This window comes from Hylobates moloch, unplaced genomic scaffold, assembly GCF_009828535.3.
Source record: "Hylobates moloch isolate HMO894 unplaced genomic scaffold, HMol_V3 SCAFFOLD_5, whole genome shotgun sequence".
NCBI classification, from domain to species: Eukaryota; Metazoa; Chordata; class Mammalia; order Primates; family Hylobatidae; genus Hylobates; species Hylobates moloch.
In genome coordinates this window covers 89,700,720-89,725,881 of record NW_026652280.1, presented here as the reverse complement: position 1 = coordinate 89,725,881, position 25,162 = coordinate 89,700,720, and the positions used below count along the sequence as shown (strand labels likewise).

The 25,162-nt window shown below is 50.6% G+C and overlaps 1 protein-coding gene across 2 annotated transcripts in view; it reads left to right on the top strand.

Moving 5' to 3' along the window:
* The window catches only part of SHANK2 (SH3 and multiple ankyrin repeat domains 2), a 677,887-nt gene that overhangs the window by 349,237 nt on the left and 303,488 nt on the right, over positions 1-25,162 (top strand). For both annotated transcript variants that reach the window (XM_032153760.2, XM_058439055.1), the window contains one exon: positions 4,940-5,053. In XM_032153760.2, coding sequence (XP_032009651.1) covers positions 4,940-5,053 — 114 coding nt within the window. The remainder of the gene's footprint in view (positions 1-4,939; positions 5,054-25,162) is intronic.

The window sequence follows — 25,162 nt, the reverse complement described above, 5'->3', positions numbered from 1 at the left end:
ATGGATGGGTGAGTGGGTAGATGAGAAGTTGGATGAATGGGTAGATGAATGGATGGGTGGATGGGTAAATAGGAAGATGAATGAATGGGTGGGTAGGTGGGTGGGTGGGTGGATGTATGTATGGATGGATGGGTGGGTAAATGGATGGAAGGGTAGACGGATGGATGAGTAGGTGGGAAGATGGATGGATGGATGGATGGATGGATGGATGGATGGATGGATGGATGGATGGATACGTGGTTGAGTTTGATAGGTGGACGAATGAGTGGATAGATGGGTAGTTGGATAGGTGGTGAGTGAGTGAGTGCATGACAGCATGGAAGAATGACAGAGTTTTCTAAACAGCAGTGTGTGTTTTGTCCCACACTCTCACCACCGTGCTTCCATCCTGCTTTTCCTCTGCTCAGACAGCAGCTCTCCCTGTGTCTTCCCATCAGCTCCTCCTTCAGGATTCGGCTGCCATGTCCCTTCCTCTGGGAGTGTCCCCGCCCCCACCTGCCACGCTCCCTCTCTACTTTTTGGCCCAGGCCACACAGGCCTCTGATGCTGATGCAGCACGTGGCACAATGAGCGTGGTCATTTTAGGGGTTCATTTATTTAACAGACACACAATGAACCCCTGAGGGTTCCTGGCCATGGGTGAGGCCTAGGGAAGCAGTGATGATTGACCCTGCTTGCTGCAAGCCCCCATTCTGGCAAGCAAAAACTAAGCCCACGACATAGCATTGCCAGTGCTGGGGGGTGGGGGCACAGGGGACACCAACATTTCTGCTCTGTGACATTAGGTGGGTGGACAGTGAGGCCATCTTCCTCTTCTGAAGCTCCTCCAGGTGTCTGCCCCAAATCCTGCACCATCTTTGTGACCCCAGAGCCCAGCACAGTCCCTGGCCCAAGTAAGTCCTGTGTCAATTTAAGCAGAAGGATATGCGGATTCAAGAACACCATGCATGGCTTGAAATTGAAGATGGCCCAGAGGTACATTAGAAACCAGCATGTTGGGTACAGAACAGGAAAAACGCTGGGTCTCAGCAACTCCCTCTTCCGCAGTGACCTGGCAGGTTTCTGTACCCAGGCTGGGGTCGAGGCGGAAAAAGTGGAGCATAGCAGAAGGGTCGGAGCCACCCCTGCCCCAGCTCATCCAGTACAGGGAATCACTGCTGCTTTCCAGTTTGCAAGAGAGCTGCTGAGGCAGGGAGCGGCCCACTGTGGTGGCCATGGTGAGGACAGCAGGGCTGGCCCTTCTCCAACCAGCTTATCCCCACTGTGGCCTCAGGGAGCATGTGGGGCCCGTAGAGAGATCCGCAGTTGGTTCTCATAGGTGCCTTAAAGCATCGTCTGTGTTGGAGCAGACTTGGTGTTGAGGATGGACCTTCTTTCTAGCCAGGTTTCCCAGGGCCCCCAGCCATGCCGTATGTGCCCCTCCCCCCATCCTCATGCCCTGGGTGCAATGCGTTCACCTGCTCTCTACCCACCATTCAAAGCGCTGCCTCTTCCTGCACGGCTTGCCCCGAGTCTTGCCGCCCTGCCTCCTTGCTTCCGTAGTCTTCCTTCTGCCTCTCGGTTTGGCTGGGACGATTCTCATTTGATCCTCTGTGGTAGAGTCAGTCCTATCACACCATGGCTCCCCTGCAAGTCTGGGGCTCCAGGGACAGGGTCCTTGACAATTTTTCCAGCCAGAGCACCCAAAGGCAAGGCAGGACTCCAGACTTCAGAATTCACCTGGTTGCCTGGTCAGAATTCACTCTCAGAATTCACCCTAGTGTTCCACATGGAGGAGGTGGGGCCACAGAGAGCACAGGAGTCCCCAGAGTCCCTCAGCATCCCAGTGATGGGGCCGAGTCTCTCGCCTCCCAGCCCAGTGCTCACTCTTGTACTGCTGGGTGGATGGAGACTTCCTCTCTTCTCCTCCACCTCTTCTTACTGGGGGTGTGGAGTCTTTACTTTTGAATGAATTGCATCAGCAAACAATGGGGGAGCCAAGCCCAGCCCCTTCCTCACCATATGAGGAACACCCATTCCTACCTGGATGCAGGTGTTCTGTCAGGGAGGCACTCAAGGCACAAACCCCTCTCTTGCTCCCCATTCTCTGAAGAGGACCAGCAGGTACCATTTGCACAACCAGAAACCCAGAAGGGCCCCTCCTCCATTCCCCTGCACCCTCGGCACAGGTCCTGCTGTTTCTACACCCCTGACACAAAGGCTCCCCGTGGTGGGGGGACCCCTTGCAGCATGTCACCTCTGCCTCCTTGTACAAGCCCATTGGAAACAGCGTTTCATATTTTTGGTTGGTTTTGTAATAACAATAACACATCTTGAAGTGCATACTTGATAGAGATTAAATATGGAACTAAAAGGCGTGATTCTCCTGGAGAGGGGAGTTTGGAAGAAAAGTCAGGCAAGAGTGTTGAGTCCTCATTCCACACTGGGCTCACGTGCCTCTGATTCACGCATAGCAACGCTTATGAGCTAGATAGTATTGTCATGCTCTGATAAATGAGGAAACTGAGGCACAGAGAGACCGAGTTTTCCCAAGCATCGCATAGCTAAGATAGGGCAGAGCTTCCATGGAAGAAGATACCAGTCTCTACCTATGCAGTTCCCTTCTCCCCAGGCCCATATGAAACAGCAGAATGACCTCACAGCCGTGAAGGAAGGAGAGGATGGGTATCTTTGTGGGCATTGGCTCCTAGTGGCACATCAGCAAGTCCTTGGCCTCTCTTTGCAGCCCGGGGTACTGCTCTGAGATGACCCTCTCAGGTCCAGGGTTCTGCTGGGAAACTGTGGGGCACATCCTGGTCAGCTGGGCTGAGAGGAGCCCACAGGCCCTGCATCAAGTTTTGGAGGAGATGCTTCAGGCAGTGATGATTGTCCTGGTCACCTGGGATGTGGCTGATATGTTTCAGTTAGGTCATTTCTTCAGGTTATTAGGAACTTATAAAGTGGGGTTTTTAGTTCCATTAACCTTCAAAAATCGTGGGCTGAGTGGTTCTCTGTCTGGCCTCTGAGACTAAAATGAGGGCTAGAGGAGAACAATTCTGGGGCCATGATTCCTCTTTCAGCAGGGCTGGTGCCTTTGGGTCCTGAGTAATTTAAAAGAAGGTAAAGATGTGGAGAGATCAGATTGTTCTCTCCTAAGTAAGATACAGACTGGTTCAGTGGCTCACGCCGGTAATCCTAAACACTTTGGGAGGTGGAGGCAGGCGGATTGCTTGAGCTTAGGGTTTTGAAACCAGCCTGGGCAACATAGTGAGACCCTGTCCCTAAAAAAGTAATAATAATAATAATTAATGAGGTGTGGTGGTACATGTCTGTCATCACAGCAACTCCGGAGGCTGAGGTGGGAGGATCGCTTAAGCCTGGGAGGTCAAGGCTGCAGTGAGCTGTGATGGCACCACTACACTTCAGCCTGGGTGACAAAGCAAGACCCTGCCTCAAAAAAATAAATAAAAAATAAATAAATAAATCCTAAGATATAGATTTTCCTTCCTCACTTTGCCACTGCAAGCTTTGCAAGCTTTATGACAGAAATAGTTATCACAATGGGGCCATGGGGACCAGTGGAGTCCTCGTGACCTTCCCCCCACCCCATGGTGTCTTTGGGCTTATGTCCCTCACCCATGCTCAGCAGTTGAGTTTAAAAACAAACATACTTTATTCTTCCAGCGGATGTTCATTGAGGGCCTACTGTGTACCCAGTACATGGCCCGGGGAGGGATGCCTGTGTCTGGACTCAGCAACTTCCACCCTGTAGGCTAGGGTGGCCATGTCTGTCCAGTGATGTACATGGTCCCCAGGCCAAGGTCACTGTGTGGCCACCATCGCTTCTCTCCTGGGGAATTGGCTTCTTTCAACCACAAGTCAGAAAGAAACCTGCAGTCCTTGCCAGCAACCACATACTGAATAGGTTCCTGATTAATAAGCCAGCACGCCAGTGGGCCAGGCCTCCAAAGGGCTGGTGCTGACTGTGTGAGGTTTTTAGTGCAGTTCCTTCCATTTTAAGTGAAGATAATTCCACGTCCACACCATTGTCAGATGATTCGTGAGCGGCTCGCCCATCCTCTGCTGTGATTTCTTTTTCTTTTTTTTTCTTTTTTTTTTTGAGATGGTGTCTCACTCTGTCACCCAGGCTATGAGTGCAGTGGCGCGATCTCGGCTCACTGCAACTTTCATCTTCCAGGTTCAAGTGATTCTCCTGTCTCAGCCTCCCAAGTAGCTGAGATTACAGGTGTGTGCCATCACACCTGGCTAATTTTTGTATTTTTAGTAGAGATAGGGTTCGCTATGTTGGCCAGGCTGGTCTTGAACTCCTGACCTCAGAGGGTCCACCCCCCTCGGCCCCCCAAAGTGCTGGGATTACAGGCATGAGCCACTGCGCCCGGCCCTCTGCTGTGATTTCTCCTTCCCCACGCTTGTTTAAAAGATCCAGACAGAGTCAGGCAGGTGGATTTTCTTTCTTCCAGTCCTTCTGCCTCCGGTTCTTGCCCAGCTTAGGAGGGGAAGGTATGACCTCATCATTGCTTCCCCGCTTTGTGGCAGTGCCCCCCGACTCCACTTTTATATCTGAAATCATTGATGGTAAGGACAGCCAAGCACCACTGTCCCGTCTCATGTGCAACACTGAGAGGTGCTACAGGGCCGCCATGCACATCCATTTGTATGAGGTGGTGTCAGATTCATAAAGATGCAAACATGTCAGCGCTTCATTCCTGTCTCATCACCTAAGGGGCAGAGGATGCCTGTGATCTGCAGTGGTGGTGCCCCAATGCCTCTCAGCACTGTCAGCGGCTGAAGGAAGTGCAGTCACACCAGAGCCACTTACTCTGCACTCCTGGCCAGGGATGCGCTGATTCTCCTGCCTCTGCCCAGGCCCCTCGTCCTGTTCACCCTCAGGCCCTCCACGTCCCCACTGCTAACGCCTCTCCCTTTTTGTCATCTCTAGTTCTGAGCATCGGCGAAGGGGGCTTCTGGGAAGGCAGCGCCCGTGGCCACATCGGATGGTTTCCGGCGGAGTGCGTGGAGGAGGTCCAGTGTAAGCCCAGGGACAGCCAGGCAGGTAAGGCGGGCACTTGTGGCTGCCCACCCTCGATCCCGCGGGCCTATCTCAGGCCCGTGGTCGGTGTTGTCCATGGCAAGATTCGGCCATTGCATCGTAGAGGCAGGCTGAGTTGCAAATTCAAGACTTTCTAGATCTTTGGAAACAGGTTGGTTGCTTTCATTCCTCTGGGCTTCATCCAAACCAGAAATTCCTTACAAGATGGTGTAGAAGCTTTTAGTTAAAAGGCTGCTCAGTACACGTCCCAGAAACTTGGACCGTATGTTCTAGCCATCAGAGAAAGACTTTTGGGGGTTGATTAGATTTCTTTTTCAATCTCTTCTATCGATGGCATAAAACAGGCAGCTTCCCATGTGCAGGCGAGATGCTCCCGTGCCGCCCTGAGAACACATAGCAAACGCCTCCGTAAAAACTGCTCGAAAGAGTTCAGTGTTCTGACGGGAAGCCATTCCAGCATCTCTCTTAGAACCTCCAGATATAGCACTTGCTGAGAATTGTTTCAAAATTGATTGCCGAGAGATTGAATTGATTAAAATGTGAAGAGGAGACCACTTATATAAAATGATACCGAGTGTGTGTGTCTGTGTGTGTGTGTACATATATATAGAAGAGTGGAGGAAAAGTGAAGCCTTAAGTGTCTTATAAGAAGAAAGCAGTCCGCATGTGCGCATGTGAATGGCGTCTGGCTTTTAGTAGAATCCCAGGCTCACAGAACATGTGTCAAGCGGCCATGGACGCTGCAGCCACCAACCATGCACGCCTTCTTGTGCAGAGCCCGCCGCCTCTGAGCTCTGTCCAAATGGGCCCATTGCCCTGTTTTTGAGGTTCCTAGTCTACGGGCTCACTAGGTAGCCCCCCACCGCCTGATCAGATGTGCTGGGGCCAGCCAGGCCCTACAAACGTGTGTTCTGGAAAGCAAGGAGGAGTCTGTCCTGGACCTGGCTGGCTTTGCAGTCTCTAGCAGGGAGGCTCAGTGGGTTTTCTGTCTGAGATCTTGGCTTCAACGGGGGCTCAGTTCGTGCAGCAGTTTCCCTGCTGATGAGTCCCTGCTCAGGCTTAGACACCAGACGGTATTGTGGGGTGTTGAGGTAAGACATGTCCCAAACTTAACCACGAAGGAGAAGCTAGGAATATGCTCTGCTCAGAGGCTGGGTGGGAGGGTGTGTGTTTTTCTGGATGTGGCGATGACAATGTTACCAACAAAGCTGGTCTTCCCAAGAATGGGGTCTTTCTCTGTTGTGTGCTGCACAGCCAGTATCCAAAATCAAAAGTGAGCTACAAGCAGCACAGGCTTTATTTGATGGCCATGGAACTGAGAAGCGGGAGCTTGGCTCACAGATCCATTTATCAGCTCCCAAGAGCTGGGAAGTCACAGATCTGGGGCCTCTGTAATGAAGGGATTGGGCATTAAATCAAGGGGAAGAATATTCATGTCTTTTCTGGAAATGAGCAGAAAGCTTCTCAGAACTGGTGTGCTGCCTTCCTTTCTGTCCTTTTATGGTTTCTTTCTGTTGTTGTCATGGTGATTGTCAACTATCCTGGTGCTGGTGGGAGGGTCATTTAGCATGGAAATCAGATTATAATGAGGTTAGAGGTTCTTCAGAAGCCAAGTGAGCTGCCATCTTGGATCCCACTAGTCTTAGCCTGTTTGGTCACCAGGGGGATCTTCTGACCTCAGGCATCCTGTTGCTTCAAGATAAGCAGAGTTGAACCAGGTAGGCCACACGGGCTTTACGCTGGGCAGCAATCACACTGAGCGCTGGCACAGGCCAGACCTCCAAGCCTTGCCATTGCCCATCCACCCCTGGTCCACACCCACCCTCTCCTGCAGGCAACCTGCCCCTGCCTCACTTGTCTGAGAAGGGCCAGGCTCGGGAGCTCAGCTTGCCTCCCAGGGTTACCCAGTGCCTTCCTTCTCCCTGTCCTCCAGTCCGCTTCTTGAGCAGCCACCACTCCTCCCTCTCCTGGCACTCACCTTCAGAGCCACGCTGGCTGCCCTCCCTCCACTCTTTTGTTGGAAGGACTCAACTGTGCCAGCACTGGGCTTTGTTGGCTATGCCACACCTGGATGGGGCAGTCCTGGGGGGCTGCCTAGGGGGATCATTTGAGCTTCCTGCTCTCTCCATCCTCCAGAGAGTAGTGGCTTCCAGGATAGTGTGCAGGAGGAAGCAGGGCAGCTGGAGCAACCTGCCTTCCTTCTCTCTCCTGTGAGCTTTTCCTGTCCACCTGCCAGCATCACCCTGTGTGCCCTAGTGAGAACGTATGGCTTTCTCCAGCCCCATTGACAGAGTCCCCACCCAGGGCAGGTGGGTGAGGTGGAGTCTGCCAGAAGACGCACATCCTCTGCAGGCAGCTTCCAGAGGGGCGGTGGTTTGTGTTTGTGTTTACTGTGGGAGGAGGTTATTTAAGGGGTAAGACAGAGGTTTCTAGAAGGGTGATCTTGCTCCAGCTCACACTCCCAGGACAATGTCCTTGATAAAACCGTATTTTCTATCTGGGCTGCTGTAGGTGTGAGTCTCATTGGGCTAAAGTCAGGGCATCAGCAGGGCTGCATTCCTTTCTGCAATCTGTGGGGGAGGGTTAGTTTCCTTGCCTTTCCAGCATCCTTGGCTCCATCTCCATCTTGGCTCCTTGGCTCCATCCTCCATCTCCAAGGCCAGCACCTGTTGGTACGGTCCTTCTTCCATTGCATCTCCCCAACCCTCCCTCCTGCCTCCTCTTCTTCCACTTTTAAGAACCTATGTGATTATGGCCAGGTGCAGTGACTCACACCTGTAATCCCAGCACTTTGGGAGGCTGAGGTGGACAGGAGTTGAGTTCAGGAGTTCGAGACCAGCGTGGCCAACATGGGGAAACACTGTCTGTACTAAAAATACAAAAATTAGCTGGACATGGTGCCACGCACCTGTAGTCCCAGCTACTCGGGAGGATGAGGCAGGAAAATTGCTTGAACTTGGGAGGCAGAGGTTGCAGTGAGCTGAGATTGCACCACTGCACTCCAGCCTGGGCAACAGAGCAAGACTCCATCTCAAAAAAAAAAAAGAGAAAAGAAAAGAAAAGAACCCGTGTGATTAGATGGGCCCACCTTGCTAATCCAGGTCAAGTAAACTGATGGGCCGCCTTAATTCTGCCTGCAACCTTAATTCCCTTTTGCCTTAAGGGAACATATTCACAGGTTCTAGGGATTAGGATCTGGGCATCCTTGGGAGGAGCCATCTTTCTCCCTAACACAGATAGCAAAAATGAACATCAGAACTCTCCTCTAACACAAAGGCTGTGGGTCAGGGAAGGAAGGCGTCTCTGTGACCTGGGGTGGAACGAGGTACACCAAGATCACAGCACAGAGGAGTTGAGGAGGGTGGGGAGGATTCCACAGTGGTTCCTGCTCGGTTCTGTTTGCCCTTGGGTGTTCTAAGATCGTGACTTAGCACCTTCTTTTGTATTATCTTCTTTTATAGAGGTGTGATTTACATACAGGAAAACACACAGATTATAAGAAAAATCTAGTTCAGTGCATTTTAACAAATGTATATACCCACGTCTCCAACTGCAAATAAGGTATTAAACCTTTCCTTCACAGGCTGGGTGCGGTGGCTCACGCCTGTAATCCTAGTACCTTGAGAGACCGAGGCAGGTGAATCACTTGAGATCAGGAGTTTGAGACCATCCTGGCCAACATGGTGAAACCCGTCTCTACTGCAAATACAAAAATGAGCTGGGTGTGATGGTGCATGCCTGTAATCCAAGCTACTCGGGAGGCCGAGGCACAAGAATCACTTGAACCTAGGATGTGGAGGTTGCAGTGAGCCAAGATCACACCATTGCACTCCAGCCTGGGTGACAACAGCAAAACTCCGTCTCGAAAAATATATAAAATAACTAAAAAAAAAACACCTTTCCGTCTTCCCAGGAAGTGATCTCAGGCTGTCTTCTAGCCATCCCTCCCCATCCCACACCAGAAGCAAATGTGATTCTGATTTCTGTCACCATAGACCAGTTTTGCCTATCATTGGATTTCATGTAGATAGGACCCTGCAACATGTACTCTCGGGCCCAAATTCTTTCTCTCAGCCTAATGACTGTGCTATCAGCTATGTATTGCAGGACTCGGTGGTTTATACATTTTTTTTTTGTTTTGAGACAGTCTCTGTTGCCCAGACTGAAGTGCAGTGGCGCCATCTCAGCTCACTGCAACCTCCAACTCCAGGGTTCAAGTGATTCTCATGCCTCAGCTTCCCTAGTAGCTGGGATTACAGGATCCCACCACCACACCTGGCTAATTTTTGTATTTTTAGTAAGGAGGAGATTTCACCATGTTGGCCAGACTGGTTTCAAACTCCTGACCTCAAGGGATCCACCTGCCTCGACCTCCCAACGTGCTGGGATTACAGGCATGATCCACCGTGCCCAGACAGCAGTTTATAAATGTGTATTGCTGGGTAGTGTTCTATGATGTATTTACACCACAGTTTGATCATTCTCCTGATGATGGACATGTGGACGCTTCTCAGTTTCAGCTAATGTGAATGAACCTGCTGAAAAAGGTTTTTGTGTGAGTCTTTCTAAGGACATACATTTTTATTTCTCTAGGTAGAAACCTGCTGGGTTGTATGATAACATTTTCATTTTATAAGAAACTACCACACAGTTCTCCAAAGTGCTGTCCCATTTTGTTCTCCTACCAGCAGTGTGTGAGAGTTCCAGTTGCTCCACTTTCTCATCAACATTTGGTCTGTTTAACTTCAGCTGTTCTAATGGATATGAAATGATACCTTATTGTGGGTGTAATTTGCATTTTTCTGGTGATGATTAAGCGTCTCTTTGTGTGCTCATTTGCTGTATGTATAGCTTCTTTAAGTCTTCGGTTCATTTTTAATGGTGGTGTTCATCTTTTCCTTATTGGTTTGTAGGAGTTCTTTATATATTCTGTTTATCAGTCCTTTGTCAAATATATGCTGCAAACATTTTTCCCAGCCTGTGACTTGTCTTTTCATTTTCTAACTACAGTCATCTCTCAATATACACAGGGATTGGTTTCAGGACACCACCCCCTCACACCATATACCAAAATCCACCTCAAGTCCCACAGTCACCTCCATGGAACCTGTGTGTGTGAAGTCAGCCCTGTATATGCAGGTTTTATATCTCATGAATATTGTGTTTTCAATCTACATTTAGTTGAAAAATCCACATGTAAGTTGACCCATGCAGTTCAAATCCATGTTGTTCAAGGGTCAACTATATGCCTTTTAATGAGTAGAAGGGTTTTTTAATTTTTGAGTCTAATCCAAATTATTCTTTTTTTCTTTCACGTTAGTGCTTTTTGTCACTTTTTTCTTTTGAGTTGGGGTCTTGCTGTGTCATCCAGGTGGGAATGCAGTGGTGCCATCATGGCTCATTACATGCCTTGACTTCCCAGGCTCAAATGATTCTCCTGCCTTATTTTAAAATTTATTTTATTAGTATATTTTTTTGTAGAGACAAGTTCTCACTATGTTGCCCAGGCGGTTCTTGAACTCCTAGGCACAAGTGACCCTCCTGCCTCAGTCTCCCAAAGTACTGGGATTGTAGGTGTGAGCCACCATGCCTGGCCCTTTTTGTAGCTTTTTTTGATGTTGAAAATTAGAAGACTTTGAATATACATAGAATCTGGAAGATGGTACAAAATGTTTTTAGATGTTCCCATCCAGCAAGCTCTTTCTACACAGTTGGCCTTGCTTGCACCCTTGGAAGCTGTTTCTCTTTTATGGAGCACCATTGCTTTATGTTGTAAAATGAACATTTAGTTGGTAAACCCCATTCATGAACATTAAATGAAATAAGTGAGTGACTCACAGAATGAATAACTCAGTAAAGAAGTGGCTGCTCAGGATCCAGTGAATGATCATCGCCTCATGACAGTCGCTGGAGGTTGGGGATAACAAACAGCAAAATCAAATGGTGGTCCTCGTTGGCTGGTTGGTTGGTTGGTTGGTTGGTTGATTAGCTAGCTGGCTTGCTGCTTGGTTGGTTGGTTGGTTGGTTGGTTGCTTGGCTGGCTGGCTGGCTGGCTGGCTGGCTGGCTGGCTGGCTGGCTGGCTGGTTGGTTGGTTGGTTGTTTGGTTGATTAGCTGTCTGGCTGACTGATTGGTTGGTTGGTTGATTAATTAGTTGGCTGACTGACTGGTTAGTTGGTTGGTTGGTTGGTTGGTTAGCTGGCTGGCTAATTGGTTGGTTGGTTGGATGGATGGTTGGTCAAATGATACAAGTTCAGCTTAGTTCCATGAATAGTTTGGTAGTTATGCCTTCAAGATATAGTGGGCTTACTCACCTGAGCCTTAGTTGCAATTTCTTAAGGCTGCATGTTTATGGGACTTCACAGCCTCCAGTGGGCTTTTCTGCATGCTGTCTCATCCAACCTTCTGGAATAAGTAGGGCAGGAATCATCACCTGCATTGTACACATGAGCATCCCCATCTCAGCATGTTGGAGCACACAGATAGGGAGTTACTGGGCAGGGACTATGACCCATTATTTGTAACTACTAATGCTTGAGCTGTGACCTGTACCTGCATCAGGGCAGCATTTCTCATGCAGTGGTCAGGGTGGTGATCCTGGTGTGTGACTACCAGTGATTAATCCTCCTGCACATCCACCTGAGGCAATGGGGAAGCAGAAACATATCCAGGTATATTCTCAGCTCAGCTGTCTCTGGCTGGCTCTGAGTAGACTTCTTTATCTGAAATGTGAAGCCTGGAGATGATGAGTATGAAGAGTTGGGGGGAAGTTTATGATCGTAGCTTTTTTGTTTCTGTGCATAAGAGACAGAGGCATGCCCAGATTTATAAAATCTCACTTCTTTGCATGCATCAGCCCAGAGGCCTGAGAGCTAAGTGCCACATATGACTATGTTGTTATATACAGGAGGAGATGCATCTTGGAAGATGGTGCTCTAGAAAATTGGTGGTTAATTACATGCTTGTCCTCACCCCATCCTGCTGGAGTTTAGGCTCCCTGAGGGCAGGGACACCTGTGCCCTGCATGGTGCCTATCCAGGACAGAGTGCATGTCAGTTGGCCCACCGCATTTGTGGAAAGGAGGTTGGGTGGTGTTGCACTTGATCAGTTAGGAGTTGGAAGGTCTGGCTTTTGTCAAGACTCTAAAGCTTTCCACCCGTTTGTATTAGGTAGCACAATGTCAGTTGCTATGACAAGTGAACCCACAACTTCAGTGGCTTAATGGAGTGCAGGTTTTTTTCCTGCCCGGTAGCCACCCAGTGTGGTCTCTTCTGGTCAGCAGATGGGCTGATTTTCTCCATGATGTGACCGAGCAGTCCAGGCCCTTCCATTCTGTGGCCTGGTCATCCTCGAGGGCCTTAGGGTCCCCTGCCCCCAGCCTGCAGAGATGGGGAGAGAGAATGGAGAAACGCTGCCCTCTTGTGTGAGGCTCTGGCACAGCAGGGACACACATCATTTCCCGTGGCACCCTGTGGAGGGGACCTGGATGCTGCAGATGCTGAGACCTGTGGTCCCGGGCCAGGAGCCACCTCCTGGTGACTGTTCGAGTCAAGATTCTCCAGAGAAACAGAACCAGTGGGACATAGACACAGATGTAGATACAGATAGAGTGTATGTATTAAGAGACTCATTTCAAGGAATTGGCTCACCGATTATGGGAACAGGCAAGTCTAAAATCCTCTGGGCAGTCCAGCAGCCTGGAACGCCAGGCTGGACCAGACAGGACCTGGTGCTGCAGCCTTGAGGCAGAATTTCTTCTTCCTCAGAGAAACCTCAGTTTTGCTCTTGAGGCCTTTTAACTGATTGGAGGAGGCCCACCCACATTACTGAGAAAAATTTTGACTTCAAGCCAACAGACTGCAAATGTTAACCACATCTACAAAATACTCTCCCAGCAACACCTAGGCTAGTGCTTGGCTGCACAACTGGGTGCTATAGCCTGGTCCGTTGGCCCATAAAGCTGACCCTCTGGGGCCAAACATGCACCCTGGATGGAGAGACAGTGCCCACCTACCCTGCTGGGGACTTGACTGCCTTCCACATCTTCCAAGACATCGATTTCCTCATCTGCGAATTCAGGCTGGTGGATTGTAGAATCACTTGATCCTTCCTCCTCAGAATTCTACACATTGAAATCAGGGCTGCCCCTGATGATGTATCTTGACTAAGAAACAAAGCTAAAATATTTCCGAAGTAATCAGTTGGCACCCATGGATGAGGCAGTTTATGAAAAATGAATGCAATGCACGTGCATGCAGTTTTCAGTGACACATCTTATGTGTACGTGGAAACTGTCAGGCCAGGGCTCTCTGTTTATCCCTGAGAAAATGACAAGGCCAAGCAGCACCAGAGCAAATCGTATTTTAGTTGCTGAAACAAACAAAAGACTTGACTATCAGTGAGCACCATTCTTGTAGAACATGATGAGAAAATGGGTATGATGAGTCACCACTGTACATCCCTGTTTCCATCCTCCAGAGACAGGATCTGGTCACCTGAAAGCCACTGAGGTAGGAGTGGGGGCCTCACAGCCAGGCAGCTCAGACTGGGGAGTAAGATACCACATTCTCAACTCCTGCCTCACTCCTGGGCACCTACCCAGATGAGCAGCACCTACCCAGTGTAGTTTTAGCATGTCCTGTGCCGTATGCACCGCCAGAGCCTGTTGGAGTCGGGATCCTCAATCAGCTGCAGAGACCACCGAGGAAGTGACTTGATGGGATTCTCTGCAGAATGGGCTTCTGGAATCTTCTGGCTGACTCCCTGGTGCAGGGCTCAGGTAGAAGGTGTGAGTGTAGGATGGGATTAGCTGTGTCTTCCCTTGACTGGCCACTGTTTTGGGATAAGTCTGCATTTAAGAATAATCCCCATGGCTCTCTAGAAGTTTCTAGAAGCTAGCCATAAGCACAGGGTCTAGATCAGACAGTCAGAGCTCTGACCAGGAAACAGATGTGGTTTGCAGTGTGTCCTTTCTACTTTTTTGTGGCACTCAATGGAGAAGAAAGAGGACCTCATTTGAGCCTCCTAATTGCCCTTTATGGGAGGTGCCTTTATGATCCTTGCTTATTCATAAGGAAACACGTGTTGTGTATGTGTCTGGGAAGCATGTACGCCAGACTCCAGATTCCCAAGCTCTCTTCCCATGGACTGTTCCCATTCAGAATCCCTGCCGTGGACTCTCCTTTCCAGCCACTCTCCAATTTACCAGCGTAAGGGGCCCTTACTGGGAGCATCTTACAGCTTAGCATTGCCATTTGCTCTGAGAAGTGTCTCCGGACCGCCACCAGCCCCACACCCTGAGGGCTAATGGGCACAACGTCCTCAGATCTCTCCTTCAGATCGTGTGGACCTGACAGGGTGGCGGTGAGGCTGGCATGTGTTTCCTCCTCCCAGAAATCGCCCTGAGCGCAGTTGCTCCTCTGTCATCTGAAGCCACACCTGGAGCCGTCCCCTCCTGTCTCCTATAGGACACCCTGTGTGGCCTCGTCGGGGTTTCAGGACACACTTGGAGTTTAAATCTCCTCCTCCCAAATCCAACCCTGGGGTCAGGGCTGGGCAGGAGAAGGATGGGGACCTCTTGGTTTTACCAGCTGTTTTGTGACTGCAGCAGTCCCCCGTTATCTTCGGGGGATACCTCCCAAGACCCCTACTGGGTGCATGAAACGGGGGACAGTGCTGAACCCTGTACTGCATACACCGTGTTTTTGATCTGATATCAGAGCCAGCTCTTAAGTGACTAACCAGTGGGTGGTGTAGACAGCAGGAGTGCGCTGGACAAAGGGATGAGTCACTTCCCCCGGGCGGAACGGCCCTCGACATCACACTACTCAGAATGGCATGTAATTGAAAACTTTTCAGCTGTTTATTTCTGGACTTTTCTGTTCAATATTTTCAGACTTCAGTTGACCATGAGTGATTAAAACCTCAGAAAGTGAAACCATGGATAAAGGGAGACTGCTGAAGTCACAAGTGACTTGGGGCCACTGTCCTTTGAGATTTCTTGTCTGTGGCCATTGATAAGAAGAGGACACAATGAGGAGAGTCCTCATCCACGATGGCCCTGGTGGGGAACCTGTCCTCTTGGCCGTCACGCCTCCCTGTTCAACACTAGGTCAGCTTCTGGGATCCACCTGCTCTCCCTCGGGAGCCATATCAAGTATGCACTGGAGTAAGTCATGTTCCCCCATCCTGCAGGCCATGTAACGTTATCGTTCCAGCCTTTTCAGAGCACACAGTTCCAAACCTTGTCCCTGTGGTTGCATCCTCTCACCTCTCATTTGATGTTTATAGGTAACTCATGTGATCCTCAGAGTAAACTTGGGAGGGGGGCATGCGGCGATGTTAGTCCATTTTAGACACAAGGTCAGAGACGGTGAGTGACTTGCTCAGAAGCATGGGTGGCCAACCCAGGACCTAAACATAGATACATCTGAGCTGACATCTGTTTCCTTTACCTGCGAGGCTGGAGCATCCCCAGGGTCAGCCAGCCTCTGAGATGTTAAGATTTTGTGGCCTTGGAGTCAGGGACCAGGGGTGGTGGTGGTGGTGGTAATGATGATAAGTGGTTGACGGCAGCCATGGTGATACTGTTTATGGTGGTGGTGGTGTTGGTGGTGGTTATGGTGATGATGGTGGTGATGCTGGTGGTGGTGGTCATGGTGATGGTGGTGGTGATGCTGGTGATGGTGGTCATGGTGATGGTGGTGGTGATGCTGGTGATGGTGGTCATGGTGATGATGGTGGTGATGCTGGTGGTGGTGGTCATGGTGATGATGGTGGTGATGCTGGTGATGGTGGTCATGGTGATGATAGTAGTGATGCTGTTTTTGTTGGTGATGATGGTAGTGATTCTATTGATGGTAGTAGTCATGGTGATTGATGGTGGTAGTGATGCTACTAGCAATGATGCTGGTGGTGATGGTGTAAGAGGTTTTAAGATGATAAAGGGATGATGCTAGTCAAGTCTGGCACTCCACCTTGGTGAGCACTGCTGCTCTGGCCATGAACAAATATTCTTCCTCATCCCAGCCCTGTGCAGCCTTCCCTTTGTTTGGAGTAGGTTCCTGGCTTTCCCCTTCTAGTTCTTGAAATTCCATTTCTTTCCTCACATCTCCTCTTGATGTAAAGGAATCAACACCACACTGGGTGCCCTTGAGAAAAATTATTTTACCCTTGTATGTCTCAGCTTTCTCATCTGTAAGTTGGATTTATATGCCCTGCAGATAAACACACCCTGCAGAGTTGTTCCAAGGGCTCACAGAGAAGAATGCAAAAGTATAAAAGTTCCATAAGCATACAAGAATTGTTACCAACAGCACTGATGGAATGGGCTTCCTGATAGTAATACTGGGAACACCAGCACCACCAAGGCTCTGGCCATGCAGGGCACTGTGGCTACAGTAGCAGGTCATTGTTACTCCTGCTCTGCCCTCACCTCCACCCTGCCCATCTGCTTCCCTGCTTTGTGAGGCTTGGTCTAATAGACTGTCCCACCCCCAGCTCCATGGTAAAAGGAGGCCAGGCCAGAGACAGCCCAGGGTGGCTGCAGAGGAGAAAGGCACAGAAGCAAAGGACAGGTGCAAAGGTCATGATTCCACTTGATTGCCCCGTCATTGATAAGCCCTGTGCTGCCCGTGCCAGCTGTGTTTCCACTTGAAAGTTACTCCTGGTGTTTGTTGCAAACTCTGACAAGGTCTCGCGTACCCTGAGAGGAGACTCAGGCTGCAGTGTGGGAACCTCTGCACTGCTAGAGGTCTGGTCCCAGGCCCATCTGTGCATAGCAGGTAGGACACCAGCCTATCAGTGGGCCCAGGTGACCACCCTCAGCTGATAGTGGAACCCCTCCTCTTTGAGCCCCTGCTTAGAAACCAAACGGTCCCTGAAGTGGACGGAGCATCCCCATGTCCGCTCCCTCGACCTGGTGCAAATTAATCTCAGCTTTTGTTTTGGCAGACTGGTGCCCGAGGTGGGGGATGATGCCCAAGGCCACTGTTGCCTCTCTTGTTTTGTCACCACTCCCCCTGTCCTGGAACATGTGAGCCCCCGGAAGGTTTGGCAGGGTCCAGCACCACCTGGAAGCCTGAGACTAATGGTGGCTCCAGCCACCTGGAACACCCTCTAGAGACCTCCCTTCACCCCACTGACAGGCCCTGCCCAGCCCCTGAGGGGTGCTGGCGAGACAGAGGTAGTGGCGTTCACCGGGGACAGACTCCTCTCTCTGCAACTGGCAGGCTGCCTCTGCTCCACTGAGTGGGCGATGGAGCTTGGTGGGGTTGTGGGGAGCAGGGCCAGCTGGCAAGAAAGAAGGAGAGAGGAGACTTTTGGAGAGAGGAGAGTTAGGTAAGGGGATGGGCCACCACCCTGGACAGAAGAGCTTTAGGGGGCATCTGGAGCAATGCAGGTTTAAAGCGGAGATATGCTTTGATGAGTGAGGGCCCCTCCCCCTCGGGTCACCCCAACACTTTTAGCAGCAAACCTCATGCCTCGTCAAGCCTGGGGGTAAGATGGTGTGTGGACAAGGGCAGGAAGGGGCCCAGGCACCCCCAGGGGTCTGTCCTGTGTAATGTGCAGGTCTCCTGTCCCCTCCTGACCATGCCCATTGGGCCCATAGCCCAGGTCCTCCCGGAGGCTCACAGGCCACCCAGAGATCAGGTCTGTGCTGGGCTCAGGTGTCCTATGGGCCTGGCAGCTGTGGGCACACAGGCCCCAGGACACCCCATGGAAACCCAGAGACTTTCTACAGGTGGCCCTCCTGGGAAGCCACGACTTGTGCTCAGGACCTAGGACCAAAAGCTGCACGTGGCAGCTCGTGTCCCTGGCCCTGACAGCTCAGCCTGCAGGGGACCACCTGTGGCTTCCTATGTCCATGGATGGGAGGCAGGATAGCAGCCCCCAATAGCAGGAGGGCTCTTAGCAGTGGCGGTTGGAGCGTGGGCCCTGGCCCGGGGCTGAAGGACTCTGGGCAGAGGCCCTGATGTTTACCGAGATGGGGAAGCCAGAGGAGTCCTGACTGCCCCACCCAGCATCTCCGTGGACCTCAGCCTCAGGCTCCCGGGGAGGCAGACAGAGCTCTCAGCCCATGCCACAGAGGGGGACAGTGACACCTGAGGACATCACCTCGCTGGTCAGTGGCAAATGTGGATTAGAACTCAGGGTTTCCGTGGCCAGGCATGGTTGCTCATGCCTGTAATCCCAGCACTTTGGGAGGCTGAGGTAGGCAGATTACCTGAGAGGTCAGGAGTTCAAGACCAGCCTGGCCAACATGATGCCTGTAATCTCAGCTACTCGAGAGGCTGAGGCACAAGAGTCGCTTGAACCCAGGAGGCAGCGAGGTTGCAATGAGCCGAGATCACACTACTGCACTGCACCAACATGGTGAAACCCCGTCTCTACTAAAAAAAAAACAAAAACAAACAAAAAAAAACTATCCAGGTGTGGTGCACGTCCTGTAGTCCCAGCTACTTGGGAGGCCGAGGCACAACAATCACTTGAACCCGGAAGGTGGAGGTTGCAGTGAGCCGAGATCCTGCCACTGCACTCCAGCCTGGGTGACAGAGCGAGACTCTGTCTCAAAAAAAAAAAAAAAAAAAATTGCAGGGGTTTCTATGTATTCTCCCGAGGGCTCTTTGTGCCAAGTGAGACCCTGGCTGGATGAACAGGGTGCCCAGCTTCTTCCTGCAGCACCCAAAACATCCCAGCTTTGCCCCGGAGACACCCCTGGGGCCTTCAGGCAGCCACTTGTTCCCACTTCCAGCCTGTCGCCACTGGCCCCTGCCCTGCGTCTCACACCCCCTGGGTCTGTGTCACTTCCAAGGCTCACACAGTGGGTCCCCAGGGCAGGCGTCTGGGAGACGACCTTGCAGGTCAGACCCAGAATCCAGCAGTTCCCCTTCACTCCTTCCTCTTCCGGGCCTTCTGAATAGATGGGAGGACCCTGTATGGTGCCTGTGTGATGCTTTTATTTTTAATTTTTCTTTGTGGCGCGTAACAAGCCTACAGAGAGGTTCACAAAACAACCGCACGTCCAGTGGACCCAGCACCCCATGGACCCAGCACCACCAGCCCCACCCACACACCCCCCCTGCATCCTCAGTTCCCTCCCCGGGATAACTGTCTCTACCCAGGGCTGGTCTTGTACACAGTTGCTTCCTGATTTTATTACTGGTCCCAGGTTCTTATTACACAGCCCCAGACAGTGTTGTGGGACTTTGCCCACTCGTGAGCCATATGGAGACAGGATTGGCGTGTGCTGTGCTGTGCTGGCTTCTCTCCCAACAGCTGTCCCTGGTATCTGGGCCATATGAGTAGATCTGGGTCACTCATTTTCACTGTGAGGTCGTTCACTGGGGATTTGTCCCTCTGTCCCGCCATGGGCAGTCGTAGGCCACTTGCTGTGGGAGTCCCTACCCTTGTGTCTCAATGTAAACCTGGGTGCCCTTCCATCACCCATACCCCAGGGGTGACCGTGCTGGACACGTCCTCTGCTTTTCTGAATTCTGCAACCCTGTCCTGCATGGACCTTGTTGTCAGCCCAGGCTGCTGTAACAGAACACTGAGGTCTGCGGGGCTGAAATACTGGTTCTGGAGGCTGGACAATCCGAGATGAGGGTGCGAGCACGGCCGTTTCTGGGAAGGGCGCTCTTCCTGGCTTGCAGACAGCCTCTGTCTCTCTGTGTCCTCATCCACAGAAAGACAGAGAGGAGCACTGTGCTATCTCTTCTTAGGATGGGAGGAATCCCATCTTGGCGACCCCAGCTTCGTGACTCATCTAAACCCAATCACACCCCAAAGGCCTCATCACATTGGGGGTCCGTGAATTCTGGAGGGGGTCACAGACATTTAGTCTGTAAGAGTAATGGTGCCCACGTGTCGCCAGCTCACTACTGACGGGCCCTTCCGCTGCGGGCACGCTGCGTGTGCGATGATGATATGGTTGTGATTGCCATTTGCGGTTCCCTTATTACTTCTGAGGCCGAGCACCTTTCTATGCATGTATTGGCGGGCTGTTTGTGTGTCGTCTTTGGCCACGTGCCAGTTCGGGTCTTCTGCCTGTTTTCCTTCAGGCTTGTCTGTTTTGTATCGATTTGTGGTCACTCCTTGTATACTTCAGAAGCAAGACCTTTGTCAGTGGTGCAGGTGTGCAGATGACTGCTCCCAGGGCGTGGTTGGCCTTTGTTTTCTGGGAGCTGGGGGCTCTTCCACACAGCTCTGGTGGTCTGTAGTCCTCCTTATAACTTGGAGAAGGCAGGCCTGGCCCAGTGCCTCCCACAGACAGCAGTGCAGCTCAACTGGGACCCCATAGCCTGCTTTCCCCTTTGTTGAATGTGAAGGCTCCCTTCCATCTGTGCCAGGGAGGCTGGTTTTCCACTTAAAATGGTGACTTAAAGAACTGCTTTAAGGCTGGGCGCGGTGGCTCACACCTGTAATCCCAACACTTTGGGAGGCCAAGGCGAGCTGATCACCTGCGGTCAGGAATTTAAGACCAGCCTGGCCAACATGGCAAAACGTTGTCTCTATTAAAAATTAGCCAGGTGTGGTGGCGGGCACCAGTAATCCCAGCTACTCAGGAGGCTGAGGCAGGAGAATCACTTGAACCCAGGAGGCAGAGGTTGCAGTGAGCCAAGATCACACCACTGCACTCCAGCCTGGGCAACAGAGCAGACTGTCTCTAAATAAATAAATAAGTAAGTATTCTCATTGTTCAATTCCCACCTATGAGTGAGAACATGTGGTGTTTGGTTTTTTGTCCTTGTCTTAGTTTGCTGAGAATGATAATTTCCAGCTTCATCCATGTCCCTACAAAGGACATGAGCTCATCATTTTTTATGGCTGCATAGTAAGTATTCCATGGTGTACATGTGCCACATTTTCTTAACCCAGTCTATCATTGTTGGACATTTGGGTTGGTTCCAAGTCTTTGCCATTGTGAGTAGTGCTGCAATAAACATACGTGTGAATGTGTCTTTACAGTAGCATGATTTATATTCCTTTGGAACATCACACTGGGGCCTGTTGTGGGGGGGGTGCGGTGGAGGGGAGGAGGATAGCATTAGGAGATATACCTAATGTAAATGATGAGTTAATGGGTGCAGCACACCAACATGGCACATGTATACATATGTAACAAACCTGCACGTTGTTTACATGTACCCTAGAACTTAAAGTATAATAATTATATATATATATAAAATAAGTAAGTAAATTGCAAGCTGCTTTTAGAAATAAACGTGTAGGAATGACTGTGTTTGGAAAACTCTGCCCTGCGGCTTTGAGGATGACCAAGCAATGGTCCCTTTCCCAGACAAGCTCCTTAACTTAAGGCTCTCAGAGATGCCTGGGTTGGGGGAGCTTCAGATGTTTGTGCCGGGCAGTGGGTACCATGGGGCTCTGAGGGTCCTGACACTAATCCTGACCCCGATTCCAACACCAGCCAGTGCCTGTTGGGCAGCTGGCTTCAAACCGGATGTTTCTCATGGTTTTCCTCCAATCTCCAGAACAATCCTGCGCGTTCAGTATTGTCGTTCCTATTTTGCATGTAAGGATGTGGGCTCGGGGAAATTAAGCAACTGGTCCAGGGTCTCACAGCCCTGTGAGTTGCAGCCTGAGGATTTGCATGCGGGTCACCTGACGAATAGAACCCCTCATTCCTTGGGCTCATAAACAGAGAACCGACACAAACACCATCCAGAGAAGGTGAGAACCAGAAGGGATGATAGTTACTGCTTAGTTCAAAATCTCTCTGACTTAGTAATGTGTAGGTCACTGTTAAGAGGGAAATCTCCTGCGTTAAAACAACAACAACAAAAACACAAAACGAAAAAACTATTGTGAAACCGAAGTTCTGTCTTTGAAAATGTGAATTACAGCCCGGGCCTGTAATCCCAGCACTTTGGGAGGCCGAGGCAGGCAGATCACCTGAGGTCAGGAGTTTGAGACCAGCGTGACCAACGTGGTGAATCCCCGTCTCTACTATAAGTACAAAAAATTAGCCAGATATGGTGGCAGGCGTCTGTAATCCCAGCTACTCGGGAGGCTGAGGCAGGAGAATCGCTTGAACCCAGAGGTAGAGGTTGCAGTGAGCCGAGACTGTGCCATTGCATTCCAACCTGGGTGACAGAGCAAGACTCTGTCTGAAAAAAAGTGCATTACCAGGGAAAAACAGTGTTGCCTTTAAAGATAAGTATAGAGTCATGTATTTAGGTTATCATCTACATGTTGGCACCAAATAAACAGATATGAGATGCCCCTCAGATGACTTGGAGTTTCTGGACCCCAATTTGGGAAAACTCATTTAGAGCCAGGCCTCTATTTTTCAGAGAAGGAAATCTGGGCTTCTGGTTACTGGGGATCAAATGCCTGGCTCATAGCAGAGCTGGCCTGGAACCCTGGGGTTAAACTCTGACCTGGGGCCTCTCCCTTCCCCTGTGCCAACTCAAGGGCTGCTCTGGTCATTATTGCTTTTTAAATTGGAGGCGACAAAACCCCAGGGCTCCCTCCAACCCCTGTCCCTACTAAAGGAATTTATTAGTGTACATAATGGAGAAGCCTGAAATTGGCATCAGGCATAGTTGGATCCAGCTGCTCAAATGGTATCCCCAGGGAGCTCTCATTCCATCTCTTGGCCTGATTTCTCCATGGGGGCTTTATTCTCTGAGCAGCTCCCTCTCAGGATGTTGCCTGGCAGCTCCAGGGCTTATGTCCTTATAGGTCCAAGTCCTGCAGAAAGAAAATGGCTCTGTGCTAGCTTCTTAGCGAGAGTCCTGCAATGTGACCTGAATGATGGCCGTGCCCACCCAGAACCAGTCACTCTGGCTAGGGGGTGGGGGCACCAGCAAGTGTGACTGGCCGGGTCTGGGTCAGGGGTGTAGGGAAGATGGCCTGCCAAGGACAGTTGGGGTGCTGGAACCAGCAGAAGGAGGGGGTGGCAGGCAGGACCTCTGCAGGCCATAGAGATGTGCCTTCAGCAGGGACGCCAAGCGCCTCGGCTCTTTGAAGATCAGAGGAGGATATTGCTGTGACCTGCTTTCTCAGGGAGTAGGAATGCCTTCCCAAGGACATGAAGGGGGTGGGAGCTGTCACCCACATCTCTGGGCAGCTCTGCTTGGAGCCATGGAACAGGGCATGGTAGAGTCCTATTAAACAGAAGTGTCGTTAGTCACAGTGTGTATAAACCCTCGGCAAAACATCAGCATACCCATGTTTGGTTCTTCCAAAATAGAATGTCTTTGTTATCTTTAGAGCATTTAAAAATACAGGCAAATGACTCTATTCGCACAATTGTAATCTAAAATATTAATAAGCCACAAAAGCCAGCTTCCAAAGAAGTTACTAGCTGTTCCCTCACAGAACATAAAATAGCTATGAGGACGCATTGTCCTGTCTACTAATGATTATGTTTTTGTTAAACAACCGTGGCAGACTCCTGCATCCCCCGCCCTTTCTGTCTCATATGCCACTTTATTAAAACACACTCAGAGCCTCGCTGCCGTGAAGTATGTGCTGCTGTTTCATAGCAGCCGCTCTGTGTTTTAAGGACCAGCTTCCATGCTTGGGTTCACCTCAAAATAGAGTTCTGCCAGGTCTATGTGTTGTTTCAGGTTCCTTTGGGAGGATCCAGTCTTTGGCTTTGCTGCAGGGCCCAGGCCTTCCTCGTCCCCTCCCAGCAGTGGTGGTGCCTGCTCTGGGTTACTATGGCAACCTGGTGATGCTGGGTACCAACCCTGTCCTTTTTTTCTCCACGGCCCCTCCTGCCGCTACAGGATGTGGTGTCTGCAAAAGTCACTTTGTATGGTGGCCACTGTGGGCAGAGGGTTCAGGAGAGAGGGACAGTGGCATGGCCCGGACATTCACGGGGTTAGAAACCTTCTTAGTGCTACACTGGGCTGCCAATGTGGAGGGCAGCAGGCAGGGAAGAGTCTATATTAGTCAGTTTGGGCTGCTATCACGAAATACCATAGAATGGGCAGCTTAAACAACAGAAATGTATTTCCTCCCAATTCTGGAGTCTAGAAGCTGCAGATCATGGGCTGGCAGGGGAAGTTCCTGGTGAGGCCTCTCTTCCTGGCTTGCAGCTGGCCGCCTTCTCGCTGTGTCCTCACAGGGCCTTTCCTTGTGCATGCACACCACTGCTCTCTCTTCCTCTTCTTAAGAATGCCAGTCCTCTCGGGTCAAGGCCCTGCCTTATACGTTCATTTAATCTTAATTACCTCTCTAAAGCCCTTTCTCCAAATCCAGTCACATTGAGGGGGTCATAGCTTCAGCATAGGAGTTTTGAGGGGGACACACACATTTAGTCTATTTCAGAGGTGAAGAGTCACAGCTGTAAACCAAGCTGAATTCTGTGGATGACTTCTCAGTTTCGCCCTTTCTTACCACACAATCCCATCCTCTGCGGGGCCATTTTGTTGTGTGAGCTGAAGGCAGAGACTGCTGCTTGACAAGGCTATACCCTGGCCCGTCAGCATTTAGAAGCCTCTTTAGGTCAGTCTCAAGGCTGTTCTGGGGGCTTGACCTGGATTCTTTTCCATTGAAAAGGCAAACATCAGAGTCCATGACTCCTGATTTATGTCTCCTGTGTGACCTTGGGCAAGTTACTCAGCTTCTCTGAGCCTCTGTTGGCATTGACGGTAATGTGTTTGCCACAGGGCTGCTACGAGAGGGGAATGAATTCATCCTGTAAAGCACCGGGAGCAAGCCGGCTCTCCTATCCTTATTCTCCCTCCTCAGCTGCAGATACCCAGGAAACATGGGCTGTGTGTGTCTGGACAGCCATGCATTAGGGTATGGCCCTCAACCTGGCCTATAGAAAAGTAATGTGGATGCCAGGGCTCTACCTCCACCTCATGAAACCTGAATGTCTGGGGTGGGACCTGGGAATCTGTATTTTTAAGCAGCTTTCCCAGTGATGTGTTTGATGAGCTGGGATCAGGAACCTCGTGTTGGAGCAGATTTAATAAGTGCAAATGGTGCAAGCCAAGAGGACTGAAGGTTAATGATTTAATAAGTGCAAATGGTGCACGCCAAGAGGACCTGGAGTTTAATTAGTTTGTAAACACCTGTTTTTGGGGTCAATTGATCAAGGTTTACTACCCTCCATGAGAGCCAAGAACCAGGA